Source organism: Acanthaster planci, linkage group LG06 (genome assembly GCF_054643075.1).
Source record: "Acanthaster planci isolate LZ-2023a linkage group LG06, COTS_SCS, whole genome shotgun sequence".
Taxonomy (NCBI): Eukaryota; Metazoa; Echinodermata; class Asteroidea; order Valvatida; family Acanthasteridae; genus Acanthaster; species Acanthaster planci.
In genome coordinates this window covers 21,010,418-21,038,340 of record NC_141782.1, presented here as the reverse complement: position 1 = coordinate 21,038,340, position 27,923 = coordinate 21,010,418, and the positions used below count along the sequence as shown (strand labels likewise).

Genomic DNA, 27,923 nt, shown 5'->3' with positions numbered 1-27,923 from the left:
GAAATGCACAATAAGGTGATACTCATGTAAGACCTAAACAGAAAAAAAATGTAAAACATGACCCACTACTGAACCATCCAGTGAGAAAAGAGTAGATCGCTAATTGCTGTCTGTTTATGAGGAAAGAACGGCAAGACGTGCCATTCAAATTAGTCCTACTGTGTATCTCTTAGTGTGAGTTGGAATGTTTAACCTCAATGGGTGTAGCAGCCTTGCTGGGTAAGAACTCATCACTGACAGCTGCAGGGAGGAAAAGAATCCTTCCATACTCTACCACTTCCAAATGTCATCTCCAGGTTCCGTCCAACCGTCATTGTTTTCCAAAGTCGTCAACGAGCGAGACGGCTGTCAGTTATTCCGAACTGAACAGCGTGTACTAGACAGACGGGCTCTTGGCACGGTTGGCGCAAGCGACAGCCGACACGTGCCGACAACTACTGGACAGGTCAAAATGAGCCAGGAAGCACTGCTCGTTTAGGAAATTTCCCAGAGATGAGCGGGACAGAGGAAGAGGGCAATCCATCACTAGTAACAATGACAAGTCCCCGCATCTTAGATCCTTGGAGGAGGCACATTAAGCGGGGTCTATTCACGACGCACAGGAGAACTACACAGCTCAGATAACCAGCCCAGAAAGCTGATCAGTGGTGCTCGGAACAACGCAAACATGTGCGCACAAGCACTGTGGCTTTCATCTTCACTTCAAAGGTAGGTGAGCAGGCATCGTCGACAACTATTAATACAGTACAAGTATCTTTTCATGACTAAGATATCAAGATGCGTATCCAGTGCATGCATGGAAGTTCAACAGTTGCAATGTTGCAGTACAATGTGGAATCGTACATGTTTAGAACATGTACATGTGCATACATGTACATGTTTGTAAGCTCTGGCAAGAAGTTTTTTAAGAAATAACATTCTGATAACCACGTACATGCACATTTGTACTACCGGTATGTGAGCCTACTAGAATACGCACAGGTTCAGCGCAAATACATGTACATTCAATTCCAACATTCATCAGTGCTTTTCCAATGTTCATCATGATAATCAGCAACGGTTACAAGTTCAAAAAGAAAAGGTGATAATTTTTCTGACGGGCTAAAAAACTTGTCTAATTCCCTCTGGAGGACTTTTTTTCTCAATTTGTATGGTACTCGTACATGTACCGGTATCTCGCATGGAAAGTATTGGTGAACCGTCAGCCTGTTGCAATGGATGGGTTGAGCTCAACTTACTGTATGCACTTTTTCCAAGTTCTGCCGACAGCCCTTGTTTGGAAAAACAAACTTAGGCCAACTGCTAAAAATAGAAAACCGATGTAAATAACGGCATATGCATAATATACATTTCAACATAAAATACCTGCGCACACAAAGGTTATCATGAGCATGACCTGAGCACATAAATCTTTCAGTCCACAGAAAATCAATTCTGAAAAGATGTAAATTTATACACCTCCTGTATGAAAGTTCCCTACAACCATTTTTCTTACACCAAATCCAATCGCAAGCCACATTTTCGGGGAATAATGTACATGTACACTCCCGGGAAAGCACACAGTTTGCTCTCAACATGGAGGTAGGGAGAAGGGACAATCTATGGTAATGTGACACCCTGGACAAAAACATGACAGACCAAGCCCCTCCCCTCCAAAAAAAAAAAAAAACAACAACAACTGGCCCCGGCCTAATCGAGTTTAGAATCCAGTCTAGCCTGGAACCTTATCCATCCCCCCTTGCACTTTACACCAGTGAGCGGGAGGGAATTATGCTGCTTTGCAACTGAATGCCGGACCAAAATGGGAGGCAAATTAAATTTGCCCCGCCAACATGTGTATCCCCATGTGGCTGAGGGGCCGCGCAGTACCCCAGCAGTGTGGGAAAGTGTGCTGGAATCCAGCGAGCCAAGAAAGAAAAAAAAAGCCATGCTGTTACTGATTATAGACATGTACGCTCCCAGCCAACATCTGGTTACCAAGCAGTATGCGGGGCTGCAGTAATACTCAAGCGACCATACTGAACCAAAACAGTCTGAAAACTGAAGATTAAAGCCAGCACGTGATGTAAGCTTTCAAGCATTTCTAGTACTGTTCCAGCGTGAATACACATGAAACTCTTAACCATATGAAAGAGGGATCAGTAACTCTATGGTGTATCAAATGGCACAGGTGTACAGTGCAGGTAAAACCTACCTGTAAATATCCATGTACTTCAGTACACAACTGCCAATAAAAGGCAACTTCAGTAACATTTGAATGCAGTCAGGAATTCAACCTTGCAAGAACTCTTGAAGGGCACTCCAGCCGAGCACAATTGTACATTAACTTGCGCACAGCTCACTTAACTCCCATGCTAAGTGCATACATGTATATTACATTAAGATAAACTTGGTGAATTTGATATTCTGTGGTTTTAAAATAGTATTCTCGAAATTCATTTCACAGACCGTGTACATGTAACCATACACTACAAAGAAAAAAATGCTTCAATGACCTACACGTAGTCCTTCCTAATACACGTGACTAGAAGCTGCTCTTTTTTAAGCCAAAACACCAAAATGAAATGTATCTGTTGCATACATGTACATGTACACGTACCTAAACTTTTTTCTTATAGGCTTTGAAAATTCCCAAACTGGCTGAAAACACCAGTATCCAAGTGAAAAAAGCCGACATTTTTCCACCATGAACTGTGTCAGCGTATTTTACTGCTCGTGACCAATTACCCAACAGCCATATTCAAGCTTGTGCCTGCATTTATGTTTATGTGACCAATTCAAATACCTGTACCAACTGCCAAGTAATAAAATCCACCTGCACATATTCCACGTTTACAGACATGTACTATGACAAGATTGAAGGCTTTTGATTTGGGGAGGAATTTCTCAGAATCCAAAGTGTTCAAACAAGGCATGGGGCCAGGCAAAATCTCTTTTGAGTTGCAAACCTTCCCCCCTTGGTATTCAACTCTCATTGCTAGGCTTCCTGGCTCAATGCTGACATTTGATACATCCCCTTCCCCCCTCTTCCATTCCTGTCCAAATATTTGACGGACGTGCCCCTCAAGTGTACAAGTCTTGCTGTGGTTTATGGCCGGCATGTGCAGCACTCACAGTACAGCGTAAGTTCTTGTGCATTACAAGTACCTGGTACATACATGTACATGTACGTATCTCCCACACACACTGAAGATGGCAAAACATGTACATGTATTTACATGTACATGCAGTTGCTAAGGAATGAAAACAGAAGAGGGCGCTATTTACTTTCCAAGACACAGCACTGGCAGCAGTGTTGCAAAGAGCTGAATGAAACTGCGTGTATTTGCAGAAACAGAAAGCACACCCATGTACAACGTGTACACTGTACATGTTCACTGAAACAGAAAGGCATCAAATATGTGGCTCCCTCTGACGGAAGGCTTAATTGTGTGAAAACAGGGGTTCCAATTAACAGTGGTCTACTGGCCCAGGGCCACCGAAAAATTCATCAGGTCACTGCATTCTCCCAAAACAATGGCCCGGTGCGACAGTGGTCATTTGAGGAATATTGCCATATTTTCACATTTTACAACCCATATTGCTAATCACCGGCGCAGCACTTTCGAGTTCACGGTATTGTTCCACAGTCCTCACGGCCATGATTGCCCGCAATAATGCACCGGGCTTGTGTGCCACATACACACGTAAGCGCGTGACGCAACATTCTGTTCACTGCACGGTCGTGCATACAGCTCATACATGTGCAAACAACCGGAGTACCAGTTCAACGCTATCTCCCACAGACGCCAGTGAAAGCTTTACAGGTCATGTCGAGTCCGTATTGGACGGATTGTCAAGTACGAGCAATATATAACCTCAAATTAAACAGATCTAGTTCTGGGGATTAACTCGTAGAAATCTTCTGGCGACATCAATTTTTTCGAACCAGTGAAGCCTTGCTCCTATGCATCGAGCAATACTGCATGCATGTTTTCACAACCATGATAGCAAATTAAGAAGGGAACTTGTGAAAATAACGGAACTTTCTTTCCAGATGTTGTGTTTGTAAGCAGACAAACAAATACAAGCTTTGGATGTGAAAAACTTGTTGCGAGGTGTTGTATGGAGATGGGACAGACAGTATTTTGTTTTCCTGTTTTAAAAAATCTTTAAACGTGTTTCTTTAACTAACCGATATAAATTTTTCTGGTCGTGCCAAAAATTTAGGATCAGTCGCGTAACCACAAGCAGAACTAGTTTTTTGGCTTAAAAAAGTGTATTCAAATCCAGCCAGGATGGCCAATCGGCTGTTTCAATAATGAAGTTTGACCGATGCAAATGGGCATGCGTGGTGGGCCTGATCAATTTCATTACATGCACTCAACCGTTGCCCCCAAATTTTCAAGAGGACCAGTGCAGTGCACTTCCCACTGACCCTGTGGGCCATCAAGAGTTTGAAGTTAATCTCAACCCCAGTGAAAATGAAAACAAACATGCATGGGATGAGAGCCCACAATGTGAGCTTCTGTTCAGTATGTGGTAAAACGTTATACCGTAGTTCTTTCTGCTGCAGAAATAGGGTTTTTTTAATATTAATGAGTTCCATGGAGTTCAACTTAACACAAATGAGAAAATAAACTTTAGAAAAGTTGAGTCACATACAGACTTGGGCTTAGAAGACTCACCTTGAATCTGCCAAGGTTCCTTTTTAACATTTCCGTTCACACAATCTGAAACGGTCCAGTATTCGACCCCCCCCAAAAAAAAGCTGGGGCACTTTTGCGTTTGTAAGAAACAGAAAGCGTGAAATTACACATAACAATGGGACATCAAACATTTTCCCACCCCTTTCGGTATCTCTCCGACCAAAACAGGTTAGACAAAAGTAATGTCTAAAGGAAATGCATGCAGAGGCATACGGGTAAACGCCCCCAAAAGAGAAACAGTTTCAGTGTCCCAACTGTTTTACATTTGTGTAAACTGCAATTAAACTGGGTGTGTTCTGAGGTGATGTTGGTTTACATGTAATTCCAACCAAAAGCTGATAACAACCCAGCAAAATTGACCATGCTCATACGTTCGACACACCCCCCATCTTTGTTTTTATCTAATTTTATGTACATGTACTGCACAGGTTTGCAGGAGTGGGGATGGCACAGCTCAGCCGCTGCACATACTGCAGGCAGCTTCCTTGGGCCTTGATATCCTTCCAACATTTCAGTACAGTTTCAGTACAAACTATACCAGTACACGTTCCTCGGTTTCTACACAGGACTGAGGAAGCCCTCCCCCCACCAAACACACTATCCCCAGAGAGTTAGGGTCGGAGTTCGGTTGCATTTGACGACTGGCCTACCTATTACACAAATTACACATTGCTGTGATAATGAACCACTGGTGAAACATTTCAACAACCAGTAGCCTAGCTACAAGAACTCTGGGGGGCAATTTTCATTTGGCAGAATTGGATGAAAAGAAAGATCCTGCCACCACTGGACTTTGCTCTGTCGCATTCATGCCTACCCTAGCTATCTGTATATCAGGCATGCATCAGACACACAAGCCCGCAGCCAAAAGCCCCAAAGCAATTAGTGCAAGGCAAACAGTGATAAAGTTCATTGGCATTTGGTTTGGATGGTGGGAACTGACATCTGTCCCCAACATTTTGTAGGCCCATGAACAGTAGCTTCCAAACAGTAATTAGGGCTGGAGAAAAATTAACAGACAATCCGAGCACTGTAAACCACAGAAGCCTTTATCTATAATGGAAAGCAAAGCGGCAGCTTGGAAGACATAATTCATCCTCGCTCTATAGTTTCTCTGCAAAACAGCAAACACTCTACCCCCACCCCATTCAGGGAGGGGGGCTTCCCAAGTGTAAGGTGATATTTTGCTGTGATCACTGAACATGTACCTTGTATGCTGTGCACGCATCTATGTACATTTAGTCAATGTTACGCTCGTGGAGTTTTACCATAGCCTGAAGAGAAAATACACCCACTTGCAAAGCTGTTATAAATCAAACAGTTCATTGGAATACACTCAAAAAGTGCCCAACTGTGTACTGTACAATGTAACCTTTGATCGTGCTTTGGTTCAATAGCTGTAAGCAAACTTCCATTCATTAACACACACCAATGATTTAGGTTGCACCATTCACCAGGACTGATACAGCACCAAAGAAGCAAATCCATCCTATCAAAAAGAATGCACCTTAAAAGTGAACCTTATCACACATTGTATGTTTACACGGGACGGCTTTTTTCATAATCCAGCTAAAGTTAAGGAGTCTTTAGGAGGTTTGCTTTGGTAAGCTCAAACGCTAACTGGCTGCAATGTTATGCGCTTTGTACAAAGTACATTGGAAGTGGTTCAGTGAAAAGTGTCCACTGTGCAATGACGATCTCTAGCCTTATATCTCTGGCCAGTGACATGTACAACATGATCATGTTGGGTTATGCTGTTATCAAGAGAAGCAATTATACAGATCATCCAAAACTTGTTGTTTCAGCTTAAGAAAGCTCATTCTTAGCACAGACTTTGTATTGTACTTATGAACCCGGTTTTGATGAATGCAGTTCAAAAATCACTTTATGCTGGTACGTACATGTAAATGTACAAAGTAACAAAGTACAGCACATTTTCTTTCAAGAGTTTAAATGTTCACACATGTACATAAATTTTGTGGAATGAATGTACAGTTCATTCAAAACCTTTAATAGTTTATTTCAGTGAAAAGAATTCTTAAGTAGGCTTACCAACATGAAGTACTCGAAAAGTTCATTTTGGCAATTCAACACTGAAATGCATACAACATTTCAATCATCGGGAATCATCATTCAACTAAATAAGCACACGAAAATACATTCTGTATGAGCAAAACAAATACTGGTAACAACAATATGCAGAAACCCACATTTATGAGCACACTTTAAATATTTATGGGTATTCGCATTTATCAACCTGACTTGGGTTCAACAGGTTAGCCACTATATCATTTTGCATGTTTAGCAGACAAGACCATTTAAAATGATGCATTTTCCATGTGCCAAACCTTTCCACGGACCGGATTAATCAATTAAAAACCTCTGAACACTGCACATCGAATTTGCCAATTTTGTTCCCCCCCCCCGATTCGTTTTCCCATCCACATTGGGTCCATGTTCTGAATCCTCTGAGCAGTCCTGACCTGATGAACACGGATTAATCACATGTTGATGAAGAGTACAATTTCCATGACACAGCGCTGAACAAAATTTGTTAATTCGGCCTTCCTTTCTGTCAAATACGGTTCAGTTTCAAGCGCAGGTCTTGCAGGGCACAGCCAGCACAGCCTTGATTAATCATGTCGTGTTGTGATTCCTCTACCTGCCCCCTAGGGGATTACTTCTCATGTCAAGCCCATGAATTGGGAATTCCCGCAGCTTTCGGCTATTGCCTGGTAATTACGGAACCATGCCCACCTGTTTCTGATATCAATCCCAAACACTGGCCCAAAAACAAAAACACGGTCCTCTGGATATTATGAATCCATGGTACACCTCCTGGATACGCTGACAAAAAAAATTGGATTCCGGGTACTAGGTTCAGTTCAGAAAGAAATCAATTTATATTCAAATGTCGCAAATGTGCCTTGGAACAATGACTGCACTCCATCCTTAATTGAAAGATGTTAATATTTCAACGTATGGTAGATATGAAGTTCACTCAACATGTTCAATATCATGTGCATACATACATGAACTCAGTCATTTTGTGCTTGTAGAATATACTTGTATGTGCAATAAAATACCAGGAAATTGAAACTTTTCCCCACTTTTAGAGGTTATCAGGACTAACGTTTTGACTCTTTCTCTGGGTTCATCTTTTGTTGTTACTATGAGAATGAAGAACTTGGACTTGACATTTTAAAGTATTTCGAAGTGTGATGCTGTCAAATGCTACAATGTACTGTATTGTATTCAGTTAAGTAAAGCAATTTTTACAGTGTAGAGCTTGACGCGTCATGCTATGAATTCACGTACAAATACATGTATACATGTATATTGTTTAGCACTTAATGTGCCTCCGTGCCTGACATGTAACACATTTGTCACCATTCACATTCATAATGTACCACGTCTACACAGTACATTAAATAGTGCGTGAACCCTACATTCAAACATGCCACAAGGCACAGGTACACGTACAGCAATGCTGGGTTCAGCGGACAGTCCCTCACTGAACAGCAAGCTGAAACGGAGATCCACTTCTCAATTAACAATTCACCGGGGCTGGTTTTTAAGCAAAAGCTAATCTGACTATGGAGGAGGCAATTCCAGCCTACACCGTCTAGCCCTCACTGTCACTGTCACGTTCAGCATCTAATCACAAAGATATGTGGTTGAGAGGCCTCTGTTAGTTACCCCTGGGTGGTGGTAGTGGCAATGGCGACGGGGGAGGGGGTTGTACACATAAATGTGTGCATGTTTTTCCTGATCTATTGCAACATGAGTCATTGATCTCAATAGCTTCCAAGAGCTGCACAGTGAGTCACATACAATCCAATGGGAGACAGAGGATTACAAATCTTTTTTCGGGGGGGGGGAGGGGAAGACTGGAGGCTAATATAACATGGACAAACCATTACTGGGCTGCACGCGTGCTCTGCATCAAAATAATCCACCACCCATGGAGACATTCTCGGTTTTAAAAATTCATGCCTCTGGCATTTGCAAGAAGGCGCAAATTCACCTCGAGAGTCTGATATGAAATTATACGGATCATCTGTCCTGCATAAGCACTACACACACGTAAGGTTTGTGCTTACAGTATGCTCCATTTCAACAACATTGCATCTTAAATTCAAAGCCAAATACCTCAACGGACAACACAAGGAACGGTGCAATAACTCCAAAACCTGCGAACCAAAATACATGTACATTTATTTGAGAAAAAACCTCGACGGCATCACCTTGTTAAATTATTACCAGTAAAATGTAAACCACGGCTCAAAGGAAGTAACACAACTATCAATGAAGGCAAAGTTTTTTTAAAAAGTCCAGTTTTGGCGCAGAAAGCATTCTGGTAGGACACCATTAACGCAGCACTGCATCCGGTGTAGGAATAAGAGCCAGGAACCTACTGCAAAACTGAGCCCAGCGCCATTAATAAATTTTAACAAGAATGTACATGTACAATGAAGTTCTACCTGTGTTTGCAATGTTTTCTCAACGATAACTATGGAACTTTTTTTAGTACGTCCCTCAGTAGATGGTGACTGCTGGTGCTAATGGAAATGGAGTTTAAAACAAAGTGGACATGGTCCATTTATCCTTAAAATGCAGGCGTACTTATTGTCCCATTAAAACAGCTTTATGCTTTACTGATTTCAAAAACATCTACCGGAATTGAATGAGCTTTTACACAGCAGTCAAAAACAGAAGGCCGCATTGTTTTTCAGGGAAAACTTGGATAATTTATTCAAAGAACCACTTCAACCAAATTCAATCTACTTTTTGGATATATCCTTCAAATGCCAAGGGACGCCATTTTGCTTGGTCCTACTCTGAAGATGTAATCAGGAACTGCAAACTAGCAATCTGGCTTCTTACAGTTTCCGTGGCTTTGTACTTTAACATTAAAAAAATTCACCACTGTGGAGCAAATGGTAAATGGCATATTCTCTGCACTTGACTTTCGATGGGCAAAATCCCAAGTGAAGTAAAATGTGATTGCCTGTCCTGCATGTGCTTTCCTCAGACCTGAGATCCTTCAAAATCTGTGTGGATTTTGAAAGATTTAAATGTTACATAATGGTAAGTTTAAACGGTGGTGGAATACTTGGATCTTGAAAGTAGACATGAAACAATAAATGTGCATGTACCTATGAGAGATTTTACCGTCATTCTGAGCAGGTTTCTACCTTCAAAAAGTGTATAAAAGCTATTGACAAGTATCAAACACCAACAAAGAAGTTTAAAGCAAGCAGAAAAAGAACAGAGAATATCAACATGAAAAAAAGGTTTTTATTGACCTTCAGCTTCAAAAAGATTACATAATTCCACATAAAACATTTGACTGATGTACGCGTTTATGCAAGTTTAATTGCTTTAAACAGCTACATGTTCACTTGTTTTCAGCCATCAACGTTTGAATACATAATGTTGAACCTGATGCTTGCTCTTGCCTGATAACTTTTAAAAAATACTTCAGGGCTTAAGAATACTCTGTCCTCATCACAAGAAGCCAGACATCATCAAAGTGTTGGCATTAGGATCTTAAAAGCTTTGACTTCACCAGATTTGAGTCCAAGATCTCTTACATTGCCTTCATGTACAAACATTGCAAATGTTGGAGTGTACTGAAAAGTGTGGCAAACCATCAGTTAGAAGCAAGTTGTTATTCTGGCTATCCCAGCAGGCTCGGTAGCATTAAGCCTCGTAAAAACCTCTACAAAGGGCGGAAAGAATTCCACGATAGGTAGTCACAACTTTCAAATGTCAAACACACCAACATATTTAGCCCTTTATTGTACATTTCAAATCTGTTCCCCACCATTCCCTCCACATTTTTTCGCACTAAAACTCTTCTTTTAAAAACTAACACTGACTCTTCTTAAACTTGTCAGTGTTCGTGACACTTAAAAACTGTGATGGTCTAAAATGGAACTCTTCACCAGAAGGTTTGAGTCATCACTGTTTTGCATGACATTGCGTCAGTGGACTGCTATTTAAGGGGAACTCTACGGTGTGCCATTGCAACATCTGTTATAGGAAGAACTTCTGATTGAATTTATTATCCATCGCTAAATGGAAAATTTTTTGATTTTTTCTTCACGATTGGGGCAAATCAATGTTAATTTTAAATGCCCCCTGTCCAAGTTGAAAAAATGGCTATGTATCATGTTGTTATTCAGAAACATGAGATCATTCCAGCTCTAGAAACTCAAGCTCGTGTTCAAGATACATGTATATGAAATTCTGTGATGAGGGCTTGAAAGAAGTATGAGCCTTTTTTATGTGATCAAGAAAATTTGCCAAACCCAATTCTTGCGTCTGAGTTTTTTAGGTAGTTGGTGCACTGGAGGCATCCCGAAACAGTCTTCCTACAATGCATCACATAAATGCGACATTCAAATCAGTTATGTCACAGTGTTTCACACTGTCTGGGTGTTTCCCAAAGAGGGCAGTTTGGTGGGCCACAGTCAGGTTGATGGCCCAACCTGTTTTTCCGCGTTGAAGTATTTCACACTTTTAGGCATTTTTGGGGTTTCTTGAATGTCAACAAGCAGTACTAAGTGAGTTTTATTGGGGTTTGGTTGGTGAACTTGGGTCGGATATTAAATCTGTCAAAACAAAACTAAGACCTCAGAACCAAGACTCCGGTCTAGAGGAAAAAGGCACACAGTGAGCACACGTCCTAATTGCAAATTTCCAAGACATCATGACATCCTGTGCACAAACATTAGGAGACTGGTTTGAAAAATTCCAAGTGTCTTCTAAAACATTCTCTGCTCAATGTGACTTTTTTAGGACATTAATTTGACTTTCTTGTGGCTGATACACAAGCATTAGTCCGACAGGAAACATTCATGACTGTGCACGGCATTCTTCCTGTTAAAGAGCATTAGGGCTTGAGTTACTAGGATATCCAGCCAGTTTGGGGTTTTTTGTCTGGCATTGTCTTAGTGGCACAACGTTCGGTAGCTGTGATCACATCGAGTTGCAGACCGGGCATTCCGCCACTAGGGAAACAGTCGTTGACATGCGTGTGTAGACGCCGCACACCTATTGTGAATGGTCAGCTCGGTGGACGCCAAGTGGCGTCATCTCCAGGCATACTACCATACAGTTTGAATGGCTACATGAGAAAGATGGCGATTTCGAGCTTGGCCGACAAGTGGGTTTCGGATTCAAACAGGAAATGTCTTTCTTCTTCCCACATGTGAGTAAACCTTACCACCATCACTGGAATTTCTGATTCCCACTGAATCCTACAATGGGCGTATTGAAAAGTTTAAGGACCATTCTGTAGGCGAATTCTGAGGATTCAGATTCGGGGCACAGCATGTACAAGCTAGGAAATCGATTTAATAGAAGGGGAGGCCTATGAAGGGTTCTTTGACTCTACTAGGCCCTATTAGACTATCGCTCGACCATTTCCAAATGTCAGTAGATGAGGAGATTCGTAGAGTCCAAGTTACTGGTACTTGGACTAACACTGTCTAATGTCCATGACGGTATAGGTGCCAGGTCCCTTATTTCGCCACTTCGGACTTGACAAAAGTCTGATTGGTAGGCCTAAGGGAAAGAGTTTCATATACCGACAACATTTAATGCCTCTGTGCACAAACCTACGAGACTTGCCTGAAAAAAACATGTGTTCTCTAAGTAAATGTTTGGAAATTTTCCCAGCTAAATTTCACTTTTTAGGACATGTTATCACTGTGTAATGGCTAATTTCTAATTTGTCTTGTTCCGTATATGTAGGTATGTGGCAATTTTCATTGAACAGCCCTATCGATTTTGTACTCAGCCTGGTTTTCAGTTTTTTCATCGGTCCGATTTTAGCACTCCAGCGCGGCCATGTTGGTGTTTCCCCATGTCTGAAAATAACCGAAATTATGTAGAACCCCTTTCCTACAAGGTTTGATGACGTACATGTGGTTACAGATCAGCCATTTTATTTTGTCCAGAAAATATTTCCAAAAAAACAACTGAAAGTCACTCTTCCCAACCAGGTAAAATATCGCATAGAATCCTTGGTGTCATTACCAGAAATGATTAATAACAACAATAACACTACATTTTTCTTTTTTTAAAAATCTTTTCTTTCCAAAGTCTTTTTTTAACTATTTCTATCATGTTTTTCAAAACCTAAAAGGAATTTCTGTTTCAGTCACGATCCATTCTGTGTATTCCTATTGCTTGTACGAAACAAAATAATAACCCCAGCTCATGTCTCTTTTTAGCTGTAACTTTCTGTTGGAGAAGGGTCATCTTGGCAGTAGAGTGTACATCACAACTCGGAGACTGTCCTTGTATTTGGTGAAGTCTCTTTATTCAAGGACAAAAATCTGTCCCCAGAAAGAAAGAATGTCCCTCTAAATGGGGACGTTTTTTTCAAGTGGGCTTGGTGATCTTACCATTGCTCTGGGGATCCTTTTAATGCCTTAATTGGATTCAACAGAAGAAACACCCAAGGCTACCGTTAAAAAAAATTCTACCATTTACTTCTAGTAAGATTAAAAGCAGGAGTCTACAGTGGCACATAAAGGGTGGGGAAAGGACGCATCTAAACAATACTTCCAAAAATCAATTCTTCATGGTATAGTTAATCAAGTGACAAGGTACAAAATTCATAAAAACAACTGAAATAACTAAATATGAATGGAAATTATGGGAGAAAAAATTGATAACAGCATGTGGCAGTGTTGTAGGTCTCGAGACCGTCTTAAAACCTTTTTTTGCGGTCTCGGTCTCCCCTTTCAAAGTCTCGGTCTTTGGAGGGCCGGTCTCAGTCTTGAAAGTGCCAGTCTCGGTCTTGGATGCCGTAGTCTCGGGTCTCTCCCTCGAGACCAGTCAAGACCATAACAAAATGCGCATCTGGCTACCACGCATGCACGCGATTGCAAAAGGCAAAATTACCTCTGCTCGAGTCGAATCTTCAACCACTGATATAAATACAACACAGTAATGTTCAGATTTTTTGCAATAAACAATGAAATCGAGGCTGGAATGAAGACTAGTCAATGCAGCAAGATGCAAGCTTGTCCAAAGTTGTTACTTTATTTCCAATCCAGAGTAGCCATGCAGCTTGACACCATGGAGATAAGGTTGTGAGTAGCGGAATTCGCACACTAGACTGGTTCCCTACGTAGTCTCCTGCTGAACATAGGGCCGGGACGGGAACCAGTCTGTGTGTGTGTGCACGCTATGAATTGTGTACACTAGTGAAAGTGCTTTCAAGACACAAGATTTGTTTTTCAGTATTTTGCTTACAAAAAAAGTCTAAGGATTTTTCTTTCAATGTTTACATCATATCATTTGGGACACTCGGGTTGAAAATGACCAGATCAGGTAAAAGTAGAGCAGAATCACTGATAAAAGAAGTGAGACATTCTTTAACAAATATTTGACCTATTTGTGTGTGTGAGTTTATGCTAATGTTTTCATTTTATTTCTTTTGTACTTAATTGTACTGCCATATGTTTGTCCGTATTTACCTTTTGGTAAAAACTAAACATTCGTTTATGGCTGGTCTCGGATGTCGTGGTCTCGCTCTTGACCTGCAAAAGTCTCGGTCTCAAAGTCCTGGTCTTGGTCTTGAAGGAGTAGGTCTCGGTCTTGGTCTCGTATGCCTTGGTCTCGGTCTCAGACATCAAGGTCTCGGATACAACACTGGCATGTGGATATTTTTTTTACCTAAGACCACTTGGGAAAGAATGTCCCCTTTTGAGGAGACAATCTCTCTTTCAGGGGAGTCGTTTTACGCCCAAGGGACTTCCAACCGTATACATTGCAGTGGCATTTAACAACTTTGAACTTTTTTTTTGCCACATACCTAGTAGGCCTACTTGTACCGAATGTCGGTCACTTCGGCAACTTGAAAACTCGGCACCTACCAACTGGGCACCTAGCCAACGTGGCACCTTAATTTTGCCTCCGGTCTGCATTTTTCAACTCGGCACCTGACCAACTAGGCACAGGCTCTTGCAACCAATTGGTCCTAATTCCGTACATGTGCTTGGTAAATGTAATATACTTAATGTTTATTGTTTTGGATTTTGGTAACTCAATTACTACAAGAAAACCGACAAAGAAATTCACAAAGAAACAAGAGTTTTGCATGCAGAAGGGAAGATTGAAGGAAAAACATAGTTGAAATGAAAGTCCAATCTTAATTTAACCCCTTCACGCCAGGACGCGGGTAGAGCCACCGTAAAAATTGAGATCCCCAGCCCGCTTTTCAGCTATTATTCTCGGCCTACGCTCGAGCGTGGGCCGAGAATAACGAAAAATAACCCTTCGAATAACGAAAAATAACCCTTGCCTTATCCTGGCCATTCCGTGAAAACTCATGATTGAAGCTGCCCCCGCATCCCCGGCCCCCAAACCTGACCCACAAACCAAGCAACTACTAAGCTCCGACAAAGTTTTCCTAGTTCCAGATCATTTCATCCAGTTCCGGATCGGGTCGAAAACTTCACTCATGAAAAATTCCCACGCGAGAAAATCATGTTTGTTTCAGCCAAAACCACCCAAACCCGACCCACAAGCCAAGCAACTACTAAGCTCCGACAAAGTTTTCCTAGTTCCAGATCATTTCATCCAGTTCCGGATCGGGTCGAAAACTTCACTCATGAAAAATTCCCACGCGAGAAAATCATGTTTGTTTCAGCCAAAACCACCCAAACAAGCAGATTTTGCAATGAAGCATTATTTTCTGATTTATAGAAATTCAGTTAGCGTAACAAATTTGTAAAGTTTCCATATGTCCAAATTTTTAAAAGAGAACTTGCGTGAAATGATTAGATCGAAGCACGCGCACGTGCTCACAACCACCCAAACGGCTTTGACAGCACCAAAAGCACCATCACCGGGCAAAATTCATGCGCACTAAGTACTGTGGTAGCGCATATATTTGGTGCCAGGGTGTGTAGTCTACACACGCAATCCTGGCCAGAACTACATGCAAAAAGAAAATGTACATTTAGTCCTTGGCAAATTTCGAAATAATGGAGACCCTCAAATCGGTTTGATTCAATGGTCATTTGATTCAAGAATCTTGGTGGCTGAAGAGTATGAGGTGCTGAGTTGACAAGGTGCAGAGTTGGCTTTTGCACAGGTGCCGAGGTGGTGGGTGCTGAGTTGGCAAGGTACCAAGTGACCAGTTACCCTTGTATTAGAACTTGTAGGTTATACATGTAGGCCTATCATGCCTACAGAACTCTTTCCAACTAGCTCTACTGAGTGGAGCGTCAGTAGGCCCTATTCCTCTTTTTCGAATTTTGGACTGGATCGGTCATACCCTACTAACGCTCCACGACATAACATGTAGGCCTAGGCCTATGTAGTAAAGTGACAACGGTTCTCAAAAATTACAAAGACTCACCAAAAAATACCTTTATCACCAACTTCTGGCTTTCTTAAATTCCAAAGCTTTTGGGCATGTTGGAGCTTTAGTGATATTTTTGACTTCAAAATCTGTCAAAATCCGACTGTTTTCGGTATTTTTTTCAATAAATACTGGGGCCAGAATGAGGTTAGTATTTACAAATAACCTGCACGAGCTGTGCACATCCACCTCTGCAACACCAGAACACGGTGCGGTCCGCGTTGCTCGATCGTACTCATACACACGGTCATTACGGTCACGACGGTAGGATGGGCCGACAAATTCACGTTAGAACAACCACAAATCATTCTCTATTTACAAAATCAAGAACGATAATATAATACTCACAGTCTTCGGAGTCGTCTTCAAAGTTCTGTGATAAATAACTGAGGTCTGTAAACCAAAAGAGAAAAGGGTAAATAAGACAAAATGACTTGTATTTCAGCGGAAGAGATTTTACACAATTTACTGTCACTCACCCGCCATGTTGAAATGCTACACGAGGCAAATTTTACGACAGTTGATTGGTCGGTTTCGACGAGGTAGATATAAGATGACGGCGTGTACGATGTCTCAAAACGCATTCAATTTATAAGAAAGAGTGCTTTACATTTTGTTGAAATGTTAAAAACGGAAATTACATTTGACTTTTTAATGGATATCTCATGTTTTAAACGAGAACAAAATAATCATATTGCGTTTCTAAAATAGACGCATATACTGTTCATCTCGAACAACCCCTGTAAATAATGGTCCCTTCTTGTTCTACAGGAAGTGAACTTCAAACTGGGTCGCATTCATTTTGCAGAATAAATGCGGCCCAGTTTGAAGATCTGATCGTGTGAACATGGAGGTAATGGGTAACACGTGAACTTTTAAATGGATGTCGAAAAGCTTTGTAATAAATATATGAGAAACCATGTGGTAACTAGTAGTGTAGATAATTCTGTCCAGTACTAAAAGAATGGACGGTGGTTGGCGTCGTTGATGTCGTTTTTGTTTGGTTTTGTTTTATGGTCAATATTTTCGGGGTTTGATGTGGATCATGTGCATTCCATCTTGACTACACCCTCCTGAGTTGATTACCCCATCTATGATTTATCAATTGATCTTCAAACTTCAAAGGGTAGACTCCCCCAGGCCTAATCAACTTTGGATGCTGTACATTAAATTTGCACCAGAGTCAAGACTGTGCTTATTGCCGACCACGGATAAGTTCATGCTGGCTTTACTGCCTGGTTTGATTCCTTCCTCCATGAAATAATTAACGTTTCGGCCTGCTCTCAGTTGTGTGCATATATATCTCATGATGAAGTTTTTTAAAGAGATTAATCTGAAAGCAGTGGTTTTATCATTTAAATATTTTATCATTTTTTACAAATTTGGCTGTTTTAGTAGTTGCTTTAATGGGGAGAATTCAAATTGTTATGTTCACATGAATTCTGTTTACCAGAGTTTATTTAAAGTTAACTCGCTAAAGGCTTATTGAAATTTCACAGATAAAGAATGTATATATGTCTCTGCAATCTTACATGTGTACTAAGTTTTAGAAAGAAAGGATGTTAGATATCAAAGATCTTGAAGGCCAATATTCTCCCCCTCGGCTGTGGGAAAGAGTCTGAGAAAGCCCAGCTGTGCTAGGGTTAAAAGAGAAATGCTGCAGTTGCATTTTAAAAGCTTTTTGTATGGTTTTGTCACCAGATAATTGCTTAGTTTCAGCATTCCAACAATGTCAGTGAAGTCTTACGGAGTTGCTCTCGGGTGGTGTGCAGCAGCGTTCCTCGTCAGGTTCATCCTGGCCGCCTACGGGGAGTGGCAGGACAGGACCATGCTTGTCAAGTACACCGATGTGGACTATCATGTCTTCACTGATGCGGCTAGATATGTGTCGCAGGTGGGCAGGGGATGTGAGTGGGGGTGTGACGTTTTGACTGTGTCCACGGCCTACTTTGGGCATTATTGCCTGTCTCAGCACAGTTGGGTGTGCCATGCTATAGTTATCTCGCGAAATCTTACATGAAAGGTGTCATGAAATGAAATTGTAGCATTGTTATTTCATGCATTCCTGCATCACTTGTGTTCAACTCTCTGCCCTCCTGGAGTGCATATCATGGTCGATCTTATGCCAAACCTCAGACTTAACTTTCCTTTCCTCTTGTAAATTAGACAAAGTGGTTGACTAGTGGTTGCACAATCGACAGATTTTGTAGGCTCACATGATCAACCAGACAGCACAATCATACCATCGGATGAAGAATTGTTATGAAATTAATCGTAAGGTGGATTGATATCTGATAAGATCCGTGTGCAGACCATGTCATTTTCTTTCCTGTTTTTTCAGGGCGCCTCACCGTATCAAAGAGCAACCTACAGATATACCCCTCTTCTAGCATGGGCGCTCACCCCCAACATCCATCTCTCTCCACTCTTTGGTAAGATCGTCTTCATCTTTTGTGACGTTCTCACTGGTACCCTAATCCTGCGGATACTGCAACTCGGCGGCTGTCCTGAGCGGGTGGCCGTCAAGAGCGCCCTCTTGTGGTGGTTGAACCCCTTGCCCGCGACCGTCTCTAGTCGGGGGAATGCGGAATCCGTCATGTCGGTGTTGGTGCTATCCACGCTTTACACCCTGATGAAGCACCACACACGGACGGCTGCGTTGCTCTACGCCATGTCCGTCCACGTCAAAATCTATCCAGTGACGTACTGTGTTCCTATATACTTTCTCCTGGGCCGAGACTATCACAGAACGTCTCCGGGAGGAATAACACATGGTTTCAAAGACGGATTTTCAAGGTGGATTGCTGAGCTGTTCTGGCCGAACAAGTCCCGGCTGGAGTTTGTCTTTGTCTCGGTAACTACATTTACCCTGCTAACCGGGCTAATGTATTATTGGTGAGTTCTGCATGCTGAAAATTGTACGGACAATTCCGGTTACCATAGTGACTGGTCATTTCCACAGGCGCCTGTGAAGTGGCCAAAAGCATAATTGTTGTACACAGCCACTGTTCCTGGACATTTGCTCTGTACATAACCCAACACTGCTTTCTACTATCCGGTTCATTCAGTGTGATGTCATTTCAGTTTAAAGAGGCCCATTTCACATAGGGTGGCTCAAGTGTTCATTCAATGAGAGCTCGTAATCAGCGATTCCTGCAATGTGTTTGATGAAGTCAAGAACTGGATTACAGGGGGGCCATCAGGAATGGCGCATTCAATCTTGCCTTAATGTTCTGTAACATCTTCCAGCTCAGAGGACTGAGAAACATCGTACAGCTGTATGACAAATTCGAGACAATGTTTGCAAATGCACCTGACAAAAATGACCACTCCAGTTTGAGATCGTAGAAACATGAGTTGACTGTTAGAATTTGTGCAAAAATGCAACCAAGCAGATAACCGTTACAGAGAGGAACTCACTACTCAGCCAATTGGAGACTTAGCAGGTTCGCCATATGGCAGATATTTAGTAACTGTAACTACGATCTTGACCAATTTGATGAGAAAAGAAATTGTATTTGGTGCTGCATAAAACGGAAGTGGCCAAAACAGAGCGCACTGAGCTAAAAACATGGGCTGTTATTGCCAACGTTTGCAGATGGAACCGGGTTAGCAAGACTATCTGAGGACTGCAAAAAATAGTTTACACTACTGACCTGTTTTGGTTCAGCTGAACTTATTTTTGATAAGAAAATGTGACCCGTCACGACAAAATGAGAGTAAAGTTGCATCCTGCTCTTTGCTATTTTGAGGGTTCAAAGTCATATTGAAATGGAGGTCAATTTGGGGGTTTGTAATATTTGGAAAGAGTAACCCATCTACTTAATTCCAAGTATTTCGCAGAATCATGTATTTAGAAATGTCATTTTCTCGGCAATTTTCACGATGGCATTATTCGTGCCTGATCTGAAATGTTGAAACAATGTCAGGAACAAAGACACAAAGCTGCCAGAATAATGTCCCATTGTCACCTTATACTCTCACCCAAAGTGTTCCATGTACATACCATTGGAAAGCTTTCTCTCTGTTGAATTCAAAAATATAAGTTCATGAGCATTACTCCAGTAAGCTTAGATGCATGTGTTAGATCACACATCGTTTGTGATAGCATGTTGCACCTGTCCTTTGCGTAGTGTTAACGAGGTTAATAGTAATTGACATTTATAAATCGCCCAATCCATCAGGCTGCTCCCAGGCGCTGTACATCAAAATATAGGTAAATAAATATAACCTACATGTACCATAATCAAAATCAATACTAAGAAACTAGAAATGCTTGTTTAAAAAGGTGTGTCTTCAGCACAGTCTTAAAACTCTCAACATTCCTAGATTCTCTAAGATGAACTTCAAGCTGGTTCCAGAGACGGGGACCAGCCACAGAAAACATCCTCGGTTAGATTCTCGTATGGTGAGCCCCACTGTAAAAAGACTCTACATCATTAAGGGATAAACCCCATGTTTCCATACTTAATTAATTACTCCAAACTTGTTTGTTTTTGCCCAATAGCTATGGAGATGATTTCCTAGAAGAGACATACTTTTACCATGTTACTCGCCGTGACGTCCGGCATAACTTCTCCCCGTATTTCTACATGCTGTACTTGACAAGTGAGTCCCCGCTGTCCTTCGCTGTCGGTCTCCTTGCTTTCTTGCCACAGGTCATGCTCCTCATCGCCCTGTCCATCCGCTACTACAAGGACATTGCGTTCTGCTGTTTTGCACAGACCTTCGTTTTTGTGGCTTTCAACAAAGTGTGCACATCTCAGGTGAGTTACTTCTGTGTGAATGTCTGTGACCACCTCTGTGGTGCGATAAAGCATGACTGTTTCTGCTAATAGAACCGCTGTCTGACGGAAAGCGTCAAACGCAAGTAGGTAAACACCACGTTTCTAAGCAACATTTGCTTACGGAAATGGTCAACAGACTCAATGGAACAGCTAGACTCAGCCCTGCTGAAACACAGTATTATCTCGGTGCGGGGATATGCTTTCATGCCCACTAAAAAGTAACAGCCCTAACCTAAAAGTTGCAGCTCCAACAACTTCTCTGACGAGTCAGTTTGTTTATCTCAAAAAGACAACGTCATTCGAGAACAAACACCTGACATCCTGCCAGGTTGACCACGTTTACTTCATGGGAGTTGGTGTGCGGCCGCACCGATTAAGCCCACATTGTGCATGCATATTGATGCCCTCAAATACGACGCACTATTCACAGGAAAGAGCATTCAAACTTCCATGACAGAACTTCCTTGAAATAACAAGCATTGGGATAACGAAGGCAGTTTCTTGGGGAGTTGTGCCAGAGTCAGTTTGCCCACTTGTAGCTTATTTGCCAACCTCGTGTTGTGTAAAATTCACAAAGTGATCCATGGTACGCTACGTTTCATACTTCAGGGGAAATGCCGACAGCCAACGTATGTCGTTTTTTTTCCTAATTTTGGATTCATTTGCCGACTGTAGCTCAATTTACCAACTGGAATTAATGATTTAGAACATTTCTTTTTCTAACTTGCTGATAAAAATTTTAGGGTTGCACCGGAAATTTAAGGTCGGTTGGGAAACCGGAAGCACAAGTTTTTTTGGGGGGGGCGCTAACCCAAAAGGGCAAAAAGAAAGCTTGTTGTTGTCTACATGGTGGCACTCAAAAATGTCACTTTTCTCCTTGGGAAATGGCAGGACTCATTCCCCCTTATTGTAGGAGTTCAGCACTTTATCTACCCCACCCATTATTCGTACTACACTTTCTGTATTGGACCCTGGACTGAAACTACATGTATCTCCTCCCCCTCCCTTTACATCTGTAGTGCTGTTATTTCTGCATAGCGCCCTCTGTTGAACCAATAGGGTGTCAAAGCAAAAGTACCGTGTGTGTATAACTTAAATAGCGCCCTCAGTAGTTCTGAACTTTTTTTTAACAGAAATTAAACTTACCTGTCCCTGTAAGTAGCTTGCTCTTGAACTTCTTTTCACAGCCAAGTTTGTAAATTAAACTTTGAAAACAGGCATTCCCACTGTACTTTGAACTTAAATTACGTATGGTGATAAGATAGTCATTTCTTGGGTGGTCTTTTCCTGCCCCTTTTCAGTACTTCTTGTGGTATCTTTGCCTCTTTCCTCTTGTCATCCCAACGCTGAGGATGAAGCTGTCGGAAGCTCTCTGCCTCGCAGTGCTGTGGTTTCTTGGACAGGTAACCTTTTTCTTTTTTGACCAGTTCTAAGAACAGATTCCACCCAGTTTGGCCAGGGCTTTCAAAAAACTGCTGTACCTCATCTGTAAAACTGAGTATTTCCACCACTAGAGGGCTCAGTTGTGAAAAGAGCCTGTCTGCCCCGAGCTGGGTCAAGAGAGGGCGCAATTTTCCTAGGAACGAAGGCTCCTGTTGTGGGAACTGCACTTTGCTGGTTCACAAATTCACACTGAAATACAAAATAAGCACTCCCCACTAACATGGCTCTTTTCAACCGACAAGGGGGTGTTTTTGCTCAAGGCAGAGAGATGCAATTCCATTGGACATATTCAGGTTGACATCTGATCCCCTACGTCTGTTTACACCAATACCAATAATTTTCGACACGAGCCAAGTTGTCAAGACTGTAGCCCCTCCCTCCTTTCACATTGTGGTAGAATTCATCCATAACTAAATTCATTCTTTTTCCCACTATTTGAAAGGCCCTGTGGCTGTATTTTGCCTACCACCTGGAGTTTGAAGGCAAGGACACCTTTCTGGCGGTGTGGCTGGCCGGCCTCGTGTTCTTTGCCGTGAATATCACAATCCTGGTCAGAATGATAACGACCTACGAGGAACATCAGACTTTTGTGGGCGGCAAGTTGGCTCTGATGGCCAGAAGGTGACAGAAGAGCAGCCACAGAAATTCTGTTTGGACAGCGACTTTTAATCTCAATTACTGAACATTTCAGATGTCCTCTTTAGATGAAATCAGGACCAAAAGGGAATTTTCAGAATTCGGGTTTCAAAGAGACAGTCAACCACCACCACCATCGAACAGCTTTTATACTTTCATGAGCTACCTGGTCAATAGTGTATATTTCCTCCCATGTATTGTACAATGTTCCGACTATATTTTGCTGCGTTTGTTTTTCTCCTTTGTTTACCCTACATGTCTTCTTCTCGATTGTACTAATTTTAACTGTTGACGGTTGTTACCGGTTATATTGTATTTCTAACAAATCTTTTACGTGTAAATATTCTAATTTCTTGTAACTTATTGTATTTTGTTCATTTCAATGGAATGAAATAAAGTTTCCATTTGAAAAGTCAAAAAAGTCGAACAGCTTTTATACGAGACAACTCAACAAAAAACATGAAGACGTAAGCAACATGTGTCTTAGTTATGGATTAGATACATTGAATTTATTCCAGATTTGCATCTTGATATTAACACAGAATAATAATACCTTTGACTCAGCCCTGAAGCAGACATGCAAGAACAAAATGGAGTGATCAGAAGTACATCTGAATTGAATCCATGCCAGTGTATTCACGTTGGGTTGGGAGTTCAGTTACATTTTGTTGGAGTACAGAGAGTACACTGAATGTTTTCCTCTGCGCTGCCAAATTAAGAAAAGCGACCGGTAACAAAAAAGCCACAGCCTGTCAGGCTTGAATTAAGGCCACTCTCGGTTCCTGAAGTGGAGTCAATGAGCCTGAATGTGGAATCTTGGTATACAACACCACTGGCTGCAGTGGTTTTCAGTTAGGAGGAATCAGCTAATCAGGGGACAAATTGAGCGTGGTACCGCCCACTTTGAGAAGAGTTGCAGCGACAAGGTGTTTCTGGCAATCTCTTACCTTTCTTAGGAGCAGTTTCGCTCGGTCTCGATGGTTTGAACGATATTTTGATACTTCTCACAGACTTAATACAAAAATGAAGTTGCAAGGTGAAGTTCACAGTGAAGACCACATGGATTTTCTTTCCCTCATACCACCCACGGCAGCTATTGTTTACATCCTGTGACACCACAAATTAGTTTTCAACAAAATGACCAATACAATGTGATAAATTTCTACAAGAAAAATTTTTTTAAATTTCAGCCTGAGTTACTGTACACTATTAACACGTTAATGACTATAATTACACCTGTCATTGTACTGTTCAGGTTGAAATGAGTTTTGGATACTGTAGTAAATGTGTACAAAACATTAAATCTTGTACCTTACCAAGGTTTAAGATAAAAAAATAAGCTAGTGCTAAAACAAGACAAAAATATAAATGGTTTCTAGTTGTCTGATTTCTTTAAACCCCCAGAATAACACAAAATACCTTTACTGTGAATGTGTATAAGGTAATAATAAATACAACACAATAAAAAGTGAAATACTTTTAAGCTGGAAAAACTAAACAGAGGAAATATATTTGTGAAGACAAATACTTGTCAAGGGTTCATTTATGAAACTCTGTTTCCATCCCGTAAGAAACAAATTTCCTGGATCATTTTGCGAATACACCTACTCTTGAATAAACTCCCTCTAACATGTCTGCGCATACTTTCCCCCGTGCCTAGAATGAGCCCATTGGGGTCTAAGCACATACTGAAGAGGGCGCTACAGAATGATCCAATAAAATGCCGTTACCGCGGTGGCACCACACTCACACGCACGTTCTTCAGCTTGACACGTGTATGCATTTGGCAAATCGCGACACCCTATTGGTCGCAGCGGCACATGCCACGTGCTTACAACACACCCATCAGCAATTAGCCATCGTAGTAAAGGCTTCCAATTCTGGTCCTTTGATGCAAGATATGGGGCGGAGAGAACCTCCTCCCCCCCCGCCTTAGTGTCTGTCATTGTTTTATCGGAATCTCAGGAATTCTTCACAGATTTCTGGGGGGATGTGTTAGGTAACAATAGTCTTGAGTGGGTATTGGGATTGGACATGGGGGGGGACCCATCGGCCCCGTATCATGCACGGTATCATTCTGGTTGTCAAAGTACACTACATGTATAAAGTGACTGACAAGAATTTTCAAAGCCAAGCAAACCTGAACATGGCATTTCTTTTTGTTATTTTTTGAAAAACGGGTTACCAGCCCAAGTGTCATGCAGTCTGAATTTCTGTTGGCTGGTTCCCTGCTAAGCAGTACATGTACTTTAGAAAATTGGGTCTAGGAGTGAATAACGCAGGTATTTCACTGGTCAACACTGCTCTGTTAATTTGTTTACAAGTAGGAATAAAGGCATACCAGGGAGACTGAGGTTCTGTCTGAATGCTGGTTTTTCATTCCATCACATTCTAAGCTCCGGAAGCATGAACTTCGGATGAGGTTCTTTTTGTCACATGATGCGCTTTCCCGTGATGACAATCACTGCTTCCATCACGTGCCCTAATGTTCAGAGTTTTCTCGGTTAAGTAATCGTGCAAATGGCCTTCAGACACCATCGATATTTTCTCCATTCCACTGAATTCTACTGCTCCAGATGTCCAGGACATTTCCTTCTTTATTCCTTGCCCAATTCTAGGAATGCCATAAGATTTCCCAGGCATTGTTTTCAAGGCCTTTGAACTGCTTATCCAGCAACGCTCGGTGTTTAACAAAACATCTCCAGAACATTTCTGTTCTTCCATGACGTAACCAAGTTTTTCCATGGGAACCCTTAAATAATGATAAAGTGTAAAAACATTCTCCACTGTCTATTAACACAAAGAATGTAACGAAAGTACTTATCATACCTCAATAAAACCACAAAAGGAAATGTTGCAATGTCTGCCCAAGACCTGGAAGAAATAAATACTACTAGAGTCCACTTACCATGCTCAGACACTCCGTAGATAACAAAATTTGAACAGAAATCAAATATTACTAAAAAATTCTCTGTACGAAACACTCAAAGAAAAGTTCTCAAAATGAACAACCAGGTCAAATAGACGAATCAAAACGTGTTCCCAATACTGCACAACTGGAGAAATACTTGGTGTTGGGAATATAAAGAAAAGTCACGTCCACCAACCGACCTGCACCCATACTCGTTTCACTTGGTGATCATGGGTACTTTTCAAAGTCACTCTACCTAGATTGGAGCAATGATGTCTTTGAGAGAAAAGCCTTGTCAACAATATGCCTCAAGCTTTGATTTCAAAGACACGGACAACCGATTCAGAGCGAACCATTCAGCATTTGTCATGTGACCATCGCTTCAAAAGACTGTCACATCTGAAAAGTTGCACTGGGGATAAAAAAGCGTCAAGTATGACTTGCAATCAGTAACCACAGTAAACAGATAAATATACAAATTCTGTGGTTAAAGTTTACCATTTTAACTTGCCATTTACAAAATCGACAGTACACGTAATCCGTTCTGGTGTTTTCCAGTTGGGGATTGTAGTGTAATATATTAAGTATACGATTAAAATATTACTGTTTAATAACATTAAATGCAGAAAAGAGGTAAAAGTATACACGTATATTACAAAGGACATGAGCTTGTCTTCACTTTAGACTTAAAAATAGCAAACCCTGCTTTTTTCGTGCTTTTAGGAAAAGCACCTTGTTTAAAGATCTATACAATACTTAATTACAGCCCCATCCAGATGGTGCAGACGCGAGTGTGACATTGGACGTTCATGTTTCTAGATGGAAAGCTTGGTATCCACAACTTAGCAAGTCACCTTGATGTACAATCTTGCAAACAAGATTGGTCCGAGATTCTTTCTTTTAAAGTTTCAGTTCAAGACGGTTATGGAAACTATGCATTTTCAACCCCAGTTGGCTCCACTGAGAAACCAACGGACCAATCCAAAATGCCAAATTTGGCACAACTTGAAGAGCTCCAGAGATACTTTTATGCAATTCAATGTGGTGGCTTCTCCACACTGAAGTAGAACTTGACAGCCGCAAAGAAGACTGCCATCCTTCTTTTGATCAGCTTTTCCAACATCTTTTACACCCTCCAGATTTTTTTCTCTGATGTGAGCTCCCAGCAGTAGAGTCGGCACCATGTGGTTGGGGCTGCCACGACTAGTCATTTGTGGTAGTGGTGATAGTGGTGGTGATGGTGATGTTCGTGGTGATGGTGATGCTCATGGTGCTGCGACACCGGTACATAGACCACTCCCTCCATGCCGTTGGCTATCTCGTGCTGCATGTACGTGAAAGGCTGGAGGACGGGCTTCAGCAGCTTCTTGTGGGAGCGACGCCGCGCGGGCACCTTGGGGCTGGTCAGGGCCGGGGTCTGGTCCCTGGGGGCCACGGGCGAATGCAGCTGGGTAGGGCACAGGTTGGCCGGTGGCAGGGGTGGGGCAAAGGGGCCCAGCCCAGCCACTGGGGAAGACTCGGCGGCGGTGAATGTGGGTAGCTTCATGGGGGCTTGGGAGGCCATGTCGCCCACCGCTGGCGGGGGGGACATGGGTTGGAAACCTTCCAGCTTGGCCCGCGACGCCTCCAGCAGCATCATGTGGTAGTCCTTGTGGTACCGCTGCCGCAGCCCACATTTCAGTTTGTGCTCCTCCGTGCTCAGCACGCCCTCCTGTATCGGGGGCTTGGCATCCAGGTCGTAGGAGCGCGAGCGCCGGTGGCCCCCTTTACCCCCTTTGGAGGAATGTCTGTGCCCCCTTCGCAGCCTCTCGGCCGAGGTGTGCCGGGTTCTGTGGGGGAGGGGAAGCTGTTGCTGTGCCAGGTATTCCACCTCTTTCTCCTGAGCCAGAATGATGGTTTCCTCCTCCTGCCGACTGCCGTTGTTCTCAATTCCAGCCAGCTCTTCGTAGTAGTTCCTCCGCTCTCTGTTCTCCAGCTCTCTAACCGGAGATGAGGAGCTACTGATAGGATGCAGTCTCTGTCTGACCTCCTCGCCTCCTCCGTGACCAAAGGCACTTTGGTGTCTC

At 42.1% G+C, this 27,923-nt stretch overlaps 3 protein-coding genes across 4 annotated transcripts in view; 1 reads left to right on the top strand and 2 right to left on the bottom strand.

Annotated features, from left to right (window-relative positions):
- ppp4r1 (protein phosphatase 4 regulatory subunit 1) overlaps window positions 1-16,447 on the bottom strand; it is a 71,821-nt gene extending 55,374 nt beyond the window's left edge. The window contains exon 1 of the mRNA XM_022248645.2: window positions 16,429-16,447. The gene's annotated coding sequence lies outside the window, so the exon portion shown is untranslated. The remainder of the gene's footprint in view (window positions 1-16,428) is intronic.
- Window positions 33-24,315, top strand: pigm (phosphatidylinositol glycan anchor biosynthesis class M). 2 transcript variants are annotated; one of them, XM_022248649.2, is made up of 6 exons: window positions 33-708; window positions 17,782-17,974; window positions 18,422-18,975; window positions 20,588-20,846; window positions 22,169-22,270; window positions 22,753-24,315. In XM_022248649.2, the coding sequence occupies exons 2-6, from the start codon at window positions 17,810-17,812 to the stop codon at window positions 22,933-22,935; spliced, it is 1,263 nt and encodes a 420-aa protein (XP_022104341.2). In that variant the 5' UTR covers window positions 33-708; window positions 17,782-17,809; the 3' UTR covers window positions 22,936-24,315. The 2 variants fall into 2 exon arrangements, with proteins under 2 accessions (XP_022104341.2, XP_022104340.2); XM_022248648.2 differs by lacking the exon at window positions 33-708 and adding an exon at window positions 16,849-16,933.
- The window catches only part of LOC110986629 (uncharacterized), a 37,872-nt gene continuing 33,374 nt past the window's right edge, over window positions 23,426-27,923 (bottom strand). Inside the window, exon 8 of the mRNA XM_022248650.2 lies at window positions 23,426-27,923. Within this exon, the coding sequence (XP_022104342.2) occupies window positions 27,065-27,923 (859 nt within the window). The 3' untranslated portion in view covers window positions 23,426-27,064.

What these genes read in the sequence shown, in the direction of transcription:
- pigm (XM_022248649.2), top strand. Translation starts at nt 17,810, where the DNA reads ATGTCAGTGAAGTCTTACGGAGTTGCTCTCGGGTGGTGTGCAGCAGCG. An exon ending in ACCGGGCTAATGTATTATTG is followed by an intron (nt 18,976 to 20,587) that starts GTGAGTTCTGCA and finishes TTTGCCCAATAG; the next exon opens with CTATGGAGATGATTTCCTAG. An exon ending in TGCTGTGGTTTCTTGGACAG is followed by an intron (nt 22,271 to 22,752) that starts GTAACCTTTTTC and finishes ACTATTTGAAAG; the next exon opens with GCCCTGTGGCTGTATTTTGC.